Here is a 14,334-nt window from a genome sequence, read left to right as displayed (position 1 = left end):
TTTTAGTCTCCGGGTGAAAGCCTTTCAGAAAGAACAGGAAACACTAAAATTTCTCTTCTACCTCCATAAATATTGCAGCTCAGCCATGGTGGGCAGCCTGATGCCACCCCAAAGTTAGACCTGGAAGGGGATGAAGTGAAATTCCCAGCCATCAGACCTGATTTTTTCTTTTTTTTTTTTTTCTTTTTCTCTCATGAATTAAAACCCTGTTTTTCCCTGGTTTGGAAAAGGAGATGGGACATTTTGTGGGGGAAGAGAGTTTTTTGTGCTTTTATTTTTTTTTTTACACAAACCTGTTATTAGCAAAAGCCATGGGCAATCCTTTCTCAGAGTCCTAAGTGTTGCAGCTTGCCTCAGAATGGTTTGTTCTTGGGGTTTTTTGGTGGTTGTTTTTGTTTTTTCTTTTAACAAATAAGTGCATTTGCAAAGGAAAGAGGTTATTTTTAGTTGAGAAGCCATGTGTATTTACCCAAGGGGTGTGTGTTGCCCATCTGAGTTTCTGGCTCCATTATCCCTAAAGGACCTGTACTCCATCCCAGGTTCTCTCTGGCCCTGCAGAAGCACAGAATCTCCTCCTGATTTGCACACCAGAGGCTCAAGCACCATCCTCTGATTTTCCAGCCTGTCTGGGTACTCTTAGAAGTAGTGAGGGAAGCTCAAGCACCCTAGAAGTTAAAGGAGACAAATGCAACCCAGGGCACTCAGGATTTGCCCCCAGCACCTCTATAAACCCCATATCTCCTTCTGGGTGGTGCATGAGAGGGTGTTCAGATTCATGGATGTCATAGAATCATAGAATGGGCTGGGTTGGAAGGGACCTCAGAGATCATCAAGTCCAACCCTTGATCCACTCCCCCCGTGGTTCCCAGCCCATGGCACTCAGTGCCACATCCAGGCTCTTTGGAAAGATCTCCAGACACGGAGAATCCACTACTTCCCTGGGCAGCCCATTCCAATGCCTGATCACCCTCTCCAGAAAGAAATTCTTTCTCATCTCCAACCTAAACCTCCCCTGGCACAACTTGAGACCCTTTGTGCCCTCTTGTCTTGCTGAGAGTTGCCTGGGAAAAGAGCCCAACCCCCCCCTGGCTCCAACCTCCTTTCAGGGAGTTGGAGAGAGTGATGAGGTCTCCACTGAGCCTCCTCTTCTCCAGCCTCAACACCCCCAACTCCCTCAACCTCTTCTCATAGGATCTGTGCTCGAGTCCCTTCACAGCCTCCTTGCTCTTCTCTGGACCTGCTCCAGCACCTCAATCTCCTTCCTGAGCTGAGGGGCCCAGAACTGGACACAGGACTCAAGCTGTGGCCTCACCAGAGCTGAGCACAGGGGCAGAATCCCTTCCCTGGACCTGCTGGCCACGCTGTTCCTGATCCAGCCCAGGATGCCATTGGCCTTCTTGGCCACCTGGGCACACTGCTGGCTCCTCTTCAGCTTCCTGGCAATCCAGACTCCCAGGTCCCTTTCTGCCTGGCTGCTCTCCAGCCACTCTGTCCCCAGCCTGTAGCACTGCATGGGGGATATGAACCATGCTGGGCTTGAGGGGGTTGGAAAAGAGCCCTGGTCTTGTTGTATTGATTGCTCTGGATGCAATCAGTGAGGTTTGGTCGAGCTTTGTTTTTCTTGTTGCATCCCTGGTGCTGGGATGGGTCGAAAGAGCACTAAAACCCTACAGAGAGATGTCATCTCCCACCCAACCCATCTGACATCCAACTCAGCTTGCTGAGGGCTTGCAGTTCTTCACACGTGGCCACTTGCCAATCCTGCCTGAATCAGAGGTGGAAGGAGGCAGGAAATATCAAGAGTTGGCCTCTACCTGTCTGGGTCAAAAGCTTCCAATCTCATTGGGAAATGTCCTCTGAGCAGCTAGGGAGGTTTTGCAATGCACAAGAGGAGCAAGTCTGAGGAGCTGTGGTAGAAATAAATGGTCCATGTGTAAGACACACAGAGTAAAATGAGGAAAGGGTGAAAAACAGCATGCAGGATTGGCTAAAATGCCATGGTGACCATAAAACTTATGCTTTTTAAGTGATTGATACAACCAGCCCCAACCCCTCTCTGAGGGACATCTGGAAAGTTTTGGAAAATGAGGTGGACAGTTGGGTGTCATCAGGTGGGATGCTGAAGGTGACATTTCTTCTTGTGAATTGTGAGTGGACATGCAGCATGTGAAATGAGAAGTGATGTCAGAGTAGGCAGCTCTCTGATGCTGTGTGAAATCACAATTTGGGTTGGAAGGGACCTCCCAAGGTCCCCCAGTCCAAGCTCTGCAGTATCAGGGACACCCTCACCCAGCTCAGGGTGCTCAAGCCTCACCTTGAACATCTCCAGGGATGAGGCCTCAACCCCCCCCCCGGGCAACCTGGACCATTTTTCCACCTCCCTCATTCTAGCAATCATCTGGTAGCACTCATCATCTTCTGCCTTTCCCATTCTGCCTCCTGGTGAGCAAAGAGACAGCGTGAGGCAGAGCAGCCCCTGCATGTATCCCCCCCCTGCAAAGCCCAGTTTGTCCAGGTTGACCATGTAAGGGGTGTTTTGCCCACCCAACACCAGTGAGCAGGACAGCAAAGGTCTCTGAGCAGTAACAAGGAGGCTCTACATCCATCCATCCATCCATCCATCCATCCATCCATCCATCCATCCATCCATCCCTCCATCTATACATCTATGCATCCATCCATCCATCCATCCATCCATCCATTGTCTTTCACTCCACTCTTGTGAGACCCCTCCTGCAGTGCTGTGCTCATTTCTTGAGTCCCCAAAGTTAAGAAGGATTTAGAGTTGTTTGAGCAAGTCCAGAGGAGGCCACAGAGAGGGCTGGAGCAGCTCTGCTCTGGAGCCAGGATGAGAGAGTTGGGGGTGTTGAGGCTGGAGAAGAGAAGGCTGCAATGGGGAGACCTTAGAGCACCTTCCAGTGCCTGAAGGGGCTCCAGGAAAGCTGGGGAGGGACTTGGGACAAGGGCCTGGAGGGATGGGAGCCTGCGAGGGGGAAGGGTTTGGAGCTGGGAGAGGGGAGATGGAGAGGAGATCTTGGGCAGGGAGGGAGGGAAGGAGGGAGAAATGGTTTGGGATGAGGGTGCTGAGCCCCTGGTTGCCCAGGTTGCCCAAGGAAGCTGTGGCTGCCCCATTCCTGGCAGTGTTGAAGGTTGGATGGGGCTTGGAGCCCCCTGGGCTGGGGGAGGGGTCCCTGACCATGGCAGGGGGTTGGGACTGGATAATATTTAATATTATTTCCAACCCAAAGTGTTCTGTGATTCCATGATTCACTCCCAACTCACTGCCCACCATCAGTGATGTTTCTCCATCAGGCTTTCACCACCAGAATGAACCATGTTTGTTGGGGGTTGGATTTTTTTTTAGTTTTGTTTTGGTTTTTGTTTTGTTTTGGTTTTTATTTGTTTGTTTCATTCCTGGGATCTGATTTCCACTGTGATTTGCCTTAACTTCATCACAGAAACCACAAAGCTCAAGGGCTGACCATGGCAGGGGGGTTGGAATTTGGTGATATTTCAGGTCCCTTCCAACCCATGATTCTATGATAGGATCATGAGCTGTGATGGAGAGAGATGGAAAAAACCTGGGACTTGGCTGCTGGGAGGCAGAGAGCAGTCAGGTGCTGGAACAGACTGGAGGTGGTGGAGGCCCCATCCCTGGAGGTGTTTAAATACCATGGAGATGAGGCACTTCAGGCCACTCTCTAGTGGGTGATAGAGATATTGATAAATGTCTTTTATTCAGAGGGGTGTTGACATTTGGCCATGAGGATCTCAGAGGTCTTTCCCAACTGTGATCCTTCTATAATCCACGTACCTTCAAGCAGAGCCACCAGCCCTCCAAGCTTCCTTTCCTTCTGTCCCAAAATGCTGGGTCTTTTTTTTTTTATTTTATTTTATTTTATTTTTGGGGGTCACACCTCCCTGCCTGTTTCCAATCCACCAAATGTCCTTCCCGTAATAGAGTGACCACAATTGCACACCCTATTCCAGCTGTGGTTTCCCTGGTGCTTTGCCAGCTGCCAGAATAAGTTGGGCTGATTTATATTCCATACCCCTAGATAAACACCTCGAGACCATGTTTGCATTTACCCAGCTGCCAAAGCAGCCTCACAGATGGTTTTAATGTGTTCTCCACATGCCAGTCCTGCTTGCACAGAAACCCAAATTGGGGCTGGGGGATGAAGGGGAAGAAGGATGAAGGGGGAAGGAGGAGGTAGGGGAGAAAAATCCTCATTGCAACCTGGAGAACCAATCTGAGCAGGCACAGCCCAAAGGTCATTTATTTTCCTCTCTCCCGAAGCATGCTGGGGTTTCTGATGAGGCTCAGGTGAGGAGGTGGGAAAGAAAAAGGAGAAAAATGAGACAGGTGTGTGGTGTGGTCCTTTCACAAAGCACCCCATGATTGGCCTTGATGCCTTCAGAAGGGGAGTGCCCAGCAGGGACATCACACACAGCATTCACAGGGAGGTTCTGGGGAGACCTCAGAGCACCTTCCAGTGCCTGAAGGGGCTCCAGGAAAGCTGGGGAGGGACTTGGGACAAGGGCCTGGAGGGATGGGAGCCTGCGAGGGGGAAGGGTTTGGAGCTGGGAGAGGGGAGATGGAGAGGAGATCTTGGGCAGGGAGGGAGGGAGGGAGGGAGAAATTGTTTGGGGTGAGGGTGCTGAGCCCCTGGTTGCCCAGGTTGCTCAAGGAAGCTGTGGCTGCTCCATCCCTGGCAGTGTTGAAGGTTGGATGGGGCTTGGAGCCCCCTGGGCTGGGGAAGGGGTCCCTGACTATGGCAGGGGGGTGGAAATAGATTATCCTTAAGGTCCCTTCCAACCCAAACCTCTCTGGGATTCAGTGGTTCCTCTCCCAGGGATGGTGCAGGAGGGTTTGGAAATGTTCCTTCAAACCTTCCCCTCCTTTCCCAGGTGCTGGGAGGTTGAGGTGGGACAGCCAAGGGTGAGATCCATCTGACCAGGTGTAGCTGCACACACCCAGAGCAAGGTTTGGGTGCAATCCAAGCAGAACCAGGGTTCCGACACAGGGGGGTAGGGAGAGGACAAGGGAAGTGGGTTAAAACTTGGAGAGAGAGGGGAGATTGAGGTTGGAGATGGGAAAGGAATTCTTGAATTTGAGGGTGGTGAGCCCCTGGTTGCCCAGGTTGCCCAAGGAAGCTGTGGCTGCCCCATCCCTGGCAGTTTTGAAGGTTGGATGGGGCTTGGAGCCCCCTGGGCTGGGGGAGGGGTCCCTGACCATGGCAGGGGGGGCACTGGGTGAGTTTGAAAGGTTCCTTTCCACACAGACTCTGATTCCCTGAAATGTTCACCTGCACTTGTCTCCTCATCATCAGTCCCCATGAAATCTCCACGAAGGAAACGACAACTGAGCTGTCTCCCTCCTTCTGATTTTGGCTGAAATGGGTTTTCCAAGCAGGGAGCAATAAGAGAGAAGCAGAAGTTGTTGGAGAGGAGGTCAAAGAGGTTTCTATGTCGTGACCACTCAGGATAGCAACCACAGATTCATTTGGATCTTTTCTTGGGAGATTCAGATCCTTTTTGTAGAAAAAGTCCCAAAACCCCTTATAGAGCTTTAATATAATGAATGCACAGAGGCACAGAAAGATTTCAGATGCAGAGAGGCAGCAAAGATGCTCAGGTTTCTGGGGCAACTTATGGCTCCCCAACTTGTCCAGGTAATAAAGCATCAGTCTAGAGGTGTCTTAACTCTGGTTTGCACTCTTTCTTGCATGGAGCTTTCAACTTTCTGCTTTTTAGAAGGACTGTGAGGCTCAAAGTACCCCCCCAAAAAAGAGAAATTATTAGTTTATTAGTTTGTTATCCAGAAAGCATCAGTTTCTTTTGGAATGAATCCATTGCAAATGTGTCTTAATGATCACAGCATGGGGATGATGGGTCCACCAAGTTCTTTTCTAGATTATTATTGTTTTCTGGATAAATATTGCAGTCTGATACTAAATGAAACTGCTTATAAGTGGGGGTTGAGCCCTGCAATTTGTTCTGAAGATCTTGAAAAAGTGGAAGGTTTTGTGTTTTTTTTTTTCACAGCCTGACATTTGGATGAATATTTCCCTCCTCGGTGTTGTTTCTCCACTGTATAAATTCTTAAGTTTACCCAGATTTATTTATTTTATATTAAAAAATGGTTTTATTTTAAGCAAAACCACTTTGAGGCCTAAATTCAATCTTTATTTACTTTCTTCTCTGAAAAAAAAAAAACAACAAACCAACAAATCAAAAAACAAAACCTCAGAGACAATAACATTTTGTCCTAATTCAAATTTTCTGGGGTGTTTTTGTTGGTTTGTTTTTTTTCCTTTTTCTTTTGATCCTTCCAGAGAACTGAAAAGTAAATAAACTGTTTTTCCCAGGGTAAGTTATCCTGCAGCATAATGAGCCAAAGGGAAGGGCTTTCCCCTGTTTTCTTGACTAGGAAATCATAGAATCATAGAATCATAGAATCCTTGGGGTTGGAAGGGACCTCGAAAGATCATCTAGTCCAACCCCCCCTGCCAGAGCAGGGCCACCTAGAGCACTTCGCATAGGAACGTGTCCAGGCGGGTTTTGAATGTCTCCAGTGAAGGAGACTCCACGACCCCCCTGGGCAGCCTGTTCCAGGGCTCTGTCACCCTTACAGGAAAAACATTTTCCCAGATATTCAACTTGAACCTCCTGTGCTCCAATTTACACCCATTACCCCTTGTCCTATCACTGGTCACCACTGAGAAGAGCCTAACTCCATCTCCCTGACACTCACCCCTTACATATTTGAAAACATTGATGAGGTCACCCCTCAGTCTCCTTTTCTCCAAACTAAAGAGACCCAGCTCCCTCAGCCTTTCCTCATAAGGGAGATGTTCCACTCCCTTCATCATCTTAGTAGCTCTGCGCTGGACTCTTTCAAGCACTTCCCTGTCCTTCTTGAACTGAGGGGCCCAGAACTGGACACGATACTCCAGGTGCGGCCTCACCAATGCAGAATAGAGGGGGAGGAGAACCTCTCTTGACCTACTAACCACCCCCTTTCTAATGCACCCCAGGATGCCATTGGTCTTCTTGGCCACAAGGGCACATTGCTGGCTCATGGTCATCCTCTTGTCAACCAGGACCCCCAGGTCTCTTTCACCTACACTGCTCTCCAGCAGGTCAGCCCCCAACCTATACTGGGCCATCGTGTTGTTCTTCCCCAAATGCAAAACTCTACACTTCCCCTTGTTGAATTTCATCATGTTTCTCCCTGCCCAACTCTCCAGCCTGTCTAAGTCTCTCTGAATGGCAGCACAGCCTTCTGGTGTGTCAGCCACTCCTCCCAGCTTAGTGTCATCAGCAAACTTGCTGAGGGTACATTCTATACCCTCATCCAAGTCGTTGATGAAGATATTGAACAACACTGGTCCCAGTACCGACCCCTGAGGGACTCCACTAGTCACACACCTCCAACCAGATTCTGCCCCATTGACTACAACTCTCTGACTCCTTCCTTTCGACCAGTTCCTGATCCACCTCACTACCTGATCACCAAACCCATACCTGATCAACTTATCTACAAGGATGCTGTGAGAGATGGTGTCAAATGCTTTACTCAAATCAAGATAAATCACATCTACCGCTCTACCATCATCTATCCACCTAGTAATTTCCTCATAGAAGGCTATGAGGTTAGTCATATGAGGTTAGTCAAACATGATTTACCCTTGATAAAACCATGCTGACTGCTCTTGATGACCCCCATGTCCTTGATATGCCTGGAGATAGTGACAAGAACAAGTTGTTCCATCACCTTTCCAGGGATGGAGGTGAGGCTGACCGGTCTATAGTTACCCGGGTCTTCCTTCTTGCCCTTCTTGTAGACTGGAGTGACATTTGCTATCCTCCAGTCCTCAGGCACCTCTCCTCTAATGTGTCTGGAACCAGAGAAAATGCAGAAAAACCTTTTTCCTTTTTATCACACCATTGCTTGGGAATTTTAACTTCTTTACCCCCCTCCCAGTGACTCTTTCAGAAGACAGGCAGTGATTAGTCTGGTCCTTTTCATCAGCACTAAATTAAAGATAAGGGATCAGCTGTTAAATGCTGAGCTTTGTCTGTTGTTTATCACATCCTAAAACACCAACAGAATGAATCAATCACTGTCAGCCCCCACCCTGGAGAGCACCACACCAACCAAAGGTCCTCAGAGCAATCCTGGATTCTTATTTATTCTTCTGAGCTGGCATTCATTAGAAAGGATAAATTACTGCTTGGCTGAGAGGTTGCTAAAGCTCTTGCTTTGATATTAATGGAACATGCTGAGATCTTGGCCATGCTTATCATTTCTTTCCTAGTGGAAATCCTTGGCAGATGAGAGCAGGGTGTTGTGTTTTATTTTGATCCACAGGGGATTGCTCTCTGACAGGCACTTTCTGGGCTCTTGATGAACTCCTGCCCAGTACAGAGAGCAGATGCTGCTCTGCAAGCAGAGCTGGGGCACATTTATCACTCTTTGCTTTTCACAGAGTGACAGAATGGGTTGGGTTGCTGAGGACCATGAAGAACATCTGGACCTAACCCCCCAGAAAGTGTAAGGGAGATGGGGACCAAGCCTGAATTCATCTTTCTAAAGTTCCTGTTGGAACTGAGAAGTGATTTAAAGGATTTTCCTTTAAATCATCCTTCTTCTCCCTTTTTGTTCACCCAAACAAGCTAAAATAGCCCTGAAGGAGAAATCCTGCCTCCCCCCATGCCCAGGTCTTCCTCTTCCCTTTCTGTTTATTGCTTTATTTGCTGATATTTGTGATTTATGTGCATGGAGCAAGGAAGAGCAGAGCTACAAACCCAGGAAAAAAAAAAAAGTCCTTTCCCACGTTTTATATCTGCCTTTCTTCCCAAACCTATTTCATTATGAAGATGAACAAATCTCAAAGCATGTACCTCAAGTTCTATAAGAATCCCTCTGCAATTCTCCAGAACCTCAGAAATAATTAAGTAGGTCTTCTCCTGACTCCTAATTGTGAGAAGCTTCACATCTCTCTTCACAAATCAGAGTGGGAAGAGATGGAAGGGATGGAAGGGACCTCTGGAGATGTGGAGGTACCCCATGGAGGTACCAGCCAACCATTCAAGGGCTTCAGCATCCTGTCCTTACATGACCACATGAGCTGAGAGGTTCATGAAGAAGCTCTGCACCCCATGGGCTTTGCCAGCAGCCTCTGAAGGCAGCTTCTTAGGGGAGGTGGGCCACCTCCCCACCAGTCTCAGCTTTCTTATTGTCTCTTTTTCAGTCTGCACTGGATAAAAGCAGGATTTGTTTATACTTTAAAAAGGCTGAGAAATCCTCCAGGCTTCTTCCAATCTTCTGTTGAAATCTGACCTAATCTTCAACACTGCTTTAAAAAAAAAGGGAAGCCAAACCCCATTCCTCACCTCTGACATCCTTCCAGCTTGCCAACCCCCATTTCTGCAGCTTTTGATTTGTAAGTTCCCAGTCCCACCAGATTCCCATGTTCCCATCCAGATGTGGAAGTTCAACCTGGGCTGCATTTCCAGCCCCTGAAGAGGTCAACAAGGGCTCTGCACCCAAATTTAACCTGGTGCTTTCCATTGGGCTGTGTTAACTGCACCTGTGGGTTACAATCCAGTGGAGCACATGAAGTTTACTTGGAGCTCTGGGTGCAGGGAAGGCCAAAAAGGTGATCAAAGCTCTGGGGCAGCTTCTCCAAGCAGCTTTCTGAAGCATCACTCCCTTTTTCACAGAGAACCCTCCCCAGAAAGGTGGGACAGAGGTGTTAATGTCACTTCTGCAGGTCCAGTGACTCCTGTTTCTCTTTGTGTCCCTTCCACAGATGGCTTTTGTCTTCCTGAGTGGGATGGTATTGTCTGCTGGCCTGAGGGTATGCCAGGCAAAGTGGTGGCTATGCCATGTCCTGAGTACATCTATGACTTCAACCACAAAGGTAGGTGGTGTCCTCCATGCCAGCAGAGCAAGGAGAGTCCAAAAATAAGAAATTCTCCTTTTTCTTTCAATCACATGGTGACTTCCATCCAAGCAGAGTGAAAGCCAGGGGAAAATAAGTCAAGAAACCACTTTATTTTAATTTTTTTTTTTATTTTATGCTGAAAAAAAAGCTCTGTTTTAACCTAAAAAAGGACAGATTCCCCACTTGCTCCACCCAACCTCTACTGGGAGATCATAAGCACCAGTTACATGCAACAACTGGAGAATCTTGCATTGTTCCAAACCTCTATTTGTTTGGTGCCACAAACCTTGGGTAGCAATAGAACACTGCAAGATATTCTTATTCTTCCCATTTATATTCTTCCCATTTATATTCTTCCAATTTTTATTCTTCCCTCCACCTTTTTAAATTTGTATTTAATTTAATTTGCTTTTTAATTAATTTAATACTATTTTAATAGACCCCAATCTCTTCCCAGACCCCTACACTGAGAGCAGTGCTGGTAACCACAAGATGTGACTTCCCCCCTCTCTCATTTTCCCCTGGGCAGCACATTTCTTGGCTTTTTCTGCTGCCCCAAAGCCTGTTCCATGTTGTTTGAAAGCAGTAGATGTACACTCACTCCTCAGGGGTATTTTCAAAGCTAAAACATTCTTTCTTCTCAGGCAAAGCTGTGCACCCAAAGACTGAAAAATCAGACAATTCAGATTATACACCCCCAGCAGAGAACTAATGGTGTTTTTCTGAAAACAAGTAATGATATTTCCCTGCCCCCTGGTTACATATCATTTACTCTTCTAGAAGAGACCATGAGCTAAACCAACTTAACTCCTGGTTGGTGACCTCTGCACATGCAGCTCACATCAGAGGGCAGGAGGAAGACACAATCTCTTCCTTTTTTATCCCATAATCCAACATGGATTCCTCACCTCACTGCTGTCCACTGGGCAAGTCAGTTGGGGAAGGGGTCAGATGAAGACCCTCGGATGCAGAGGTCACTGCAAATCCTCCTGTAGCCACAGGGCAACCTCCTGGGGAGATTCCCATTGGACACAAGAGGGAAATTTGTCCCCATGAGGACAGTCAGACCTTGGAATGGTCTCCCAGGGGAAGGGGTGGATTCCCTCACTTGGGAAAGTTGGAAGTTTCAGCTCTGTGGGTGCTGAGACAGATCAATAATAACATGAGAAGGGTTGGAGCAGATGGGCCTGGAGGTCCCTTCCCACCTCACATCCTGGGATGCTGTGGCAAACAGATGTGTTGAGTGGTTTCAGTCCTGTTAACTGTAAAAGGACTTTTTACACACAGCCAATGCCATGGCTCCCCTACAGGGACATCTGAACATGGATGTTCTCATCTGCTAGCTGAATCCCAAGATGAAACCTCCTCTTCTCTTCTTTCTCCATCATCATGAAGAGGGTGGCCATAAAAAATGTCCCTGAAGATGTGCTGACTCTCTACCCAAGGAGCAGCACCAACATGGATTATTATTTATTTCCACAGGGAGAGCTGCAATTCTGAGGATGATTCTGTGCTTTGGGACTTTTTCAAAGCTTTTCCTCTTGTTTTGTAGACCCAATATCTGAACTGATATTAAATGCAGCTTGTTACTGGCTCCCTGGTGTTTCTCAGTTGGAAAAGTGAGAGGTGGAAGGAGATGGAAGTTGTCTTCTTGCTGCTTAGCCTCAAAGCAGGCAGGAGGCAAGGGGGGCAATGAAATCCAGCCTGGGAAGAGGTTTCTCCTCTTCTGACAGGTCTTGCTTTGTTTCCTCTGTCTCTCCTTTCCCTCCTGCAGGCCACGCTTATCGCCGGTGTGACCTGAACGGGAGCTGGGAGCTGGTCCCAGGCAACAACAGGACCTGGGCAAACTACAGTGAATGTGCCAAGTTCCTCACCAACGAGACAAGGGAGAGGGTAGGCAATTGCATTTGTGTATTTGGGCCTTCAAACCCCTTCAAACCCCTTGAGGTTCTCTCTTTTGTTGCCTCCTTCTTGTTGCCTCCTCCATGGCCCAGCTGGCCAAAGCCACGAAGTTTGGATGGGGAGGGTTGGGTTTGTTGGGTGGGGTTTTTTTTGACTTTGAAATCATCCTCAAAGCTGGAAAGGGTTCCTCCAGCTGCCATGATCATGTAAAGAGATCTTAGGGAAACTTAGGGGCACTGAGAAGTGATTGGGGGTTGTTCCATGCCATCAAAACTCCTTTTGCCCACCAGGCAATAGTTTTGCTGTCAGTTTTTTAGCAAGAATTCCAGTGTTTATGCCCATCCCTGTGCCATAGGGGTGTAGAAACACAGAGATAAAAACGAAACCAGAAGCAACACTGCTTCTTCAGGTGGTAAACAGAGACCCTCTTAAATGAGAGGTGTAAATGAAGGATCAGAGGTTTGCACGTGGTTTGTTCATTGGGGATGGGTTGGGGTCAAGTCCTTTGCAAATGAGCAGGCAAGAATATATTTTGAGCTAATTCTGGTGTAGTCACCGTTTTGAAACAAGGAAAGTAATCCAGAGTTAGAAATGGGTTTCAGAGCACATGGAGGGGGGGTTGGTATGGTCCTGAGGGGAAAAAAAGAAAGAGGGGAAAAAGAAATGGGGGGAAAAGAAAAGGGGGGAAAAGAAAGAGGTGAAAAAAGAAAAGGGAAAAAAAGAAAGAGGGAAAAAAGAAAAAGGAAAAAAAGAAAGAGGAAAAAAAGAAAGGGGGAAAAAGAAAGGGGGGGGAAAGAAAATGGAAAAAAAGAAATTGGGGGAAAAGAAAGGGGGAAAAAGAAAGAGGGGAAAAAAGAAAAGGGAAAAAAAGAAAGAGGGAAAAAAAGAAAGAGGGGGGGAAAGAAAGGGGGAAAAAGAAAGGAGGGGGAAAGAAAGGGGAAAAAAAGAAATGGGGAGAAAAGAAAGGAAGAAAAAGAAAGGGGGGGGAATAAAGGGGGAAAGAATAAAGGGGGGAAAAGAAAGGGAGAAAGGGAGAAAAAAGAAAGGGGGGAAAAGAAGGGGGGAAAAAGAGGGAAAAAAGAAAAGGGGGGAAAGAAAGAAGGAAACAAGAAAGGGGAAAAAAAGAAAGGGAAAAAAGAAAGGGGGGGAAAGAAAGGGGGAAAAAAGAAAGGAGGAAAAAGAAAGGGGGGAAAGAAAGGGGAAAAAAAGAAATGGGGAGAAGAGAAAGGAAGAAAAAGAAAGGGGGGGAAAGAAGGGGAAAGAGAAAGGGGGGGAAAAGAAAGAGGGGAAAAAAGAAAGGGGGGGGGAACAAAGAAGGAAAAAAGAAAGGGGGAGAAAAGAAAGGGGAAAAAAAAGAGGGAAAAAAGAAAGGGGAGGGAAAGAAAGGGGGAAAGAAGAAAGGGGGGAAAAGAAAGGAAGAAAAAAGAAAGGGGGGAAAAGAAGGGGGGAAAAAAAGAGGGAAAAAAGAAAGGGTGGGAAAAGAAAGGGAAAGAAGAAAGGGGGGGAAAGGAAGGAGGAAAAAAAGAAAGGGGAAAAAAGAAAGGGAAAAAAGGAAAGGGGGAGGGAAAGAAAGGGGGAAAGAAGAAAGGGGGGGAAAGAAAGGAGGAAAAAAGAAAGGGGGGAAAAGAAAGGGAAAAAGGAAAGGGGGGAAAGAAAGAGGGGAAAAAAGAAAGGGGGGGAAGGAAAGGGGGAAAAAAGAAGGGGGGAAAGAAAGGAGGAAAAAAGGGGGGGGGAAAGAAAGGGGGAAAAAAAGAGGGAAAAAAGAAAGAGGGGAAAAGAAAGGGGGAAAAAAGAAATGGGGGAAAAAGAAAGGGGGAAAAAAGAAAGGGGAAACAAAGAAAGGGGGGGGGGAAAGTGTCTACTATACATCAGATCTATAGGCCTTCTTTTTACACAGATTCAGGTAAGTGGCAAAATAGGAGGTGGCAGAAATTTCCTCCCTCTCTGCCCAGGTCTGTGCTCAGCTGGGGCTCTGTAGTGCTGCTGAGTGACTCCAAAGCTGAGTGCATCAGAGAAGCAATTCCCTGCTAAAGGGACAGCAAAGCTGGCAGTGGAGTCACCCAGGAGGATGTGACCTTGTTAGGCAGGGAAAGACATTTCCACCCACTCGTGGTTGCTGCTCTGCTGCTGGAGCTTGCAAAGGGTTTAGTAGAAACCTCTGGTTTCTCAGTGTTAGGGGGAAGATGTCCTGCTTGGCCATGGGGTAGGGCATCAGGGATTGATGATTTGCAGCAAGGGTTATTTTCAGACAGCTGGAGATAAAGATCTAACCACCAGCTTCACTGTGGGGAGCAGGCTTGAAGATGACACACAGTTGCTTGGGGAGGATGTTCCTAATTTTAAATCCAACCACATCATAGCTGGGTTTTCTTTTTTCCTCAGTGGTGAAGCAACAGATGAATGAAGTTGTTGACTGAGGGAATATGTTATTTGAGCATCTTGCATGCCAAGGAACAGACAAGGTTCTATACACCAG

At 47.4% G+C, this 14,334-nt stretch overlaps 1 protein-coding gene across 1 annotated transcript in view; it reads left to right on the top strand.

The window, feature by feature from the left end:
- Window positions 1-14,334, top strand: part of PTH1R (parathyroid hormone 1 receptor) — a 128,013-nt gene that overhangs the window by 78,960 nt on the left and 34,719 nt on the right. The window contains 2 exon segments of the mRNA XM_030445230.1: window positions 9,822-9,932; window positions 11,731-11,849. Of these exon segments, the coding sequence (XP_030301090.1) occupies window positions 9,822-9,932; window positions 11,731-11,849 (230 nt within the window).

The sequence above is a fragment of the Calypte anna genome, chromosome 2 (assembly GCF_003957555.1).
Source record: "Calypte anna isolate BGI_N300 chromosome 2, bCalAnn1_v1.p, whole genome shotgun sequence".
Taxonomy (NCBI): domain Eukaryota; kingdom Metazoa; phylum Chordata; class Aves; order Apodiformes; family Trochilidae; genus Calypte; species Calypte anna.
This window is presented reverse-complemented; position numbering and strand designations above follow the sequence as displayed.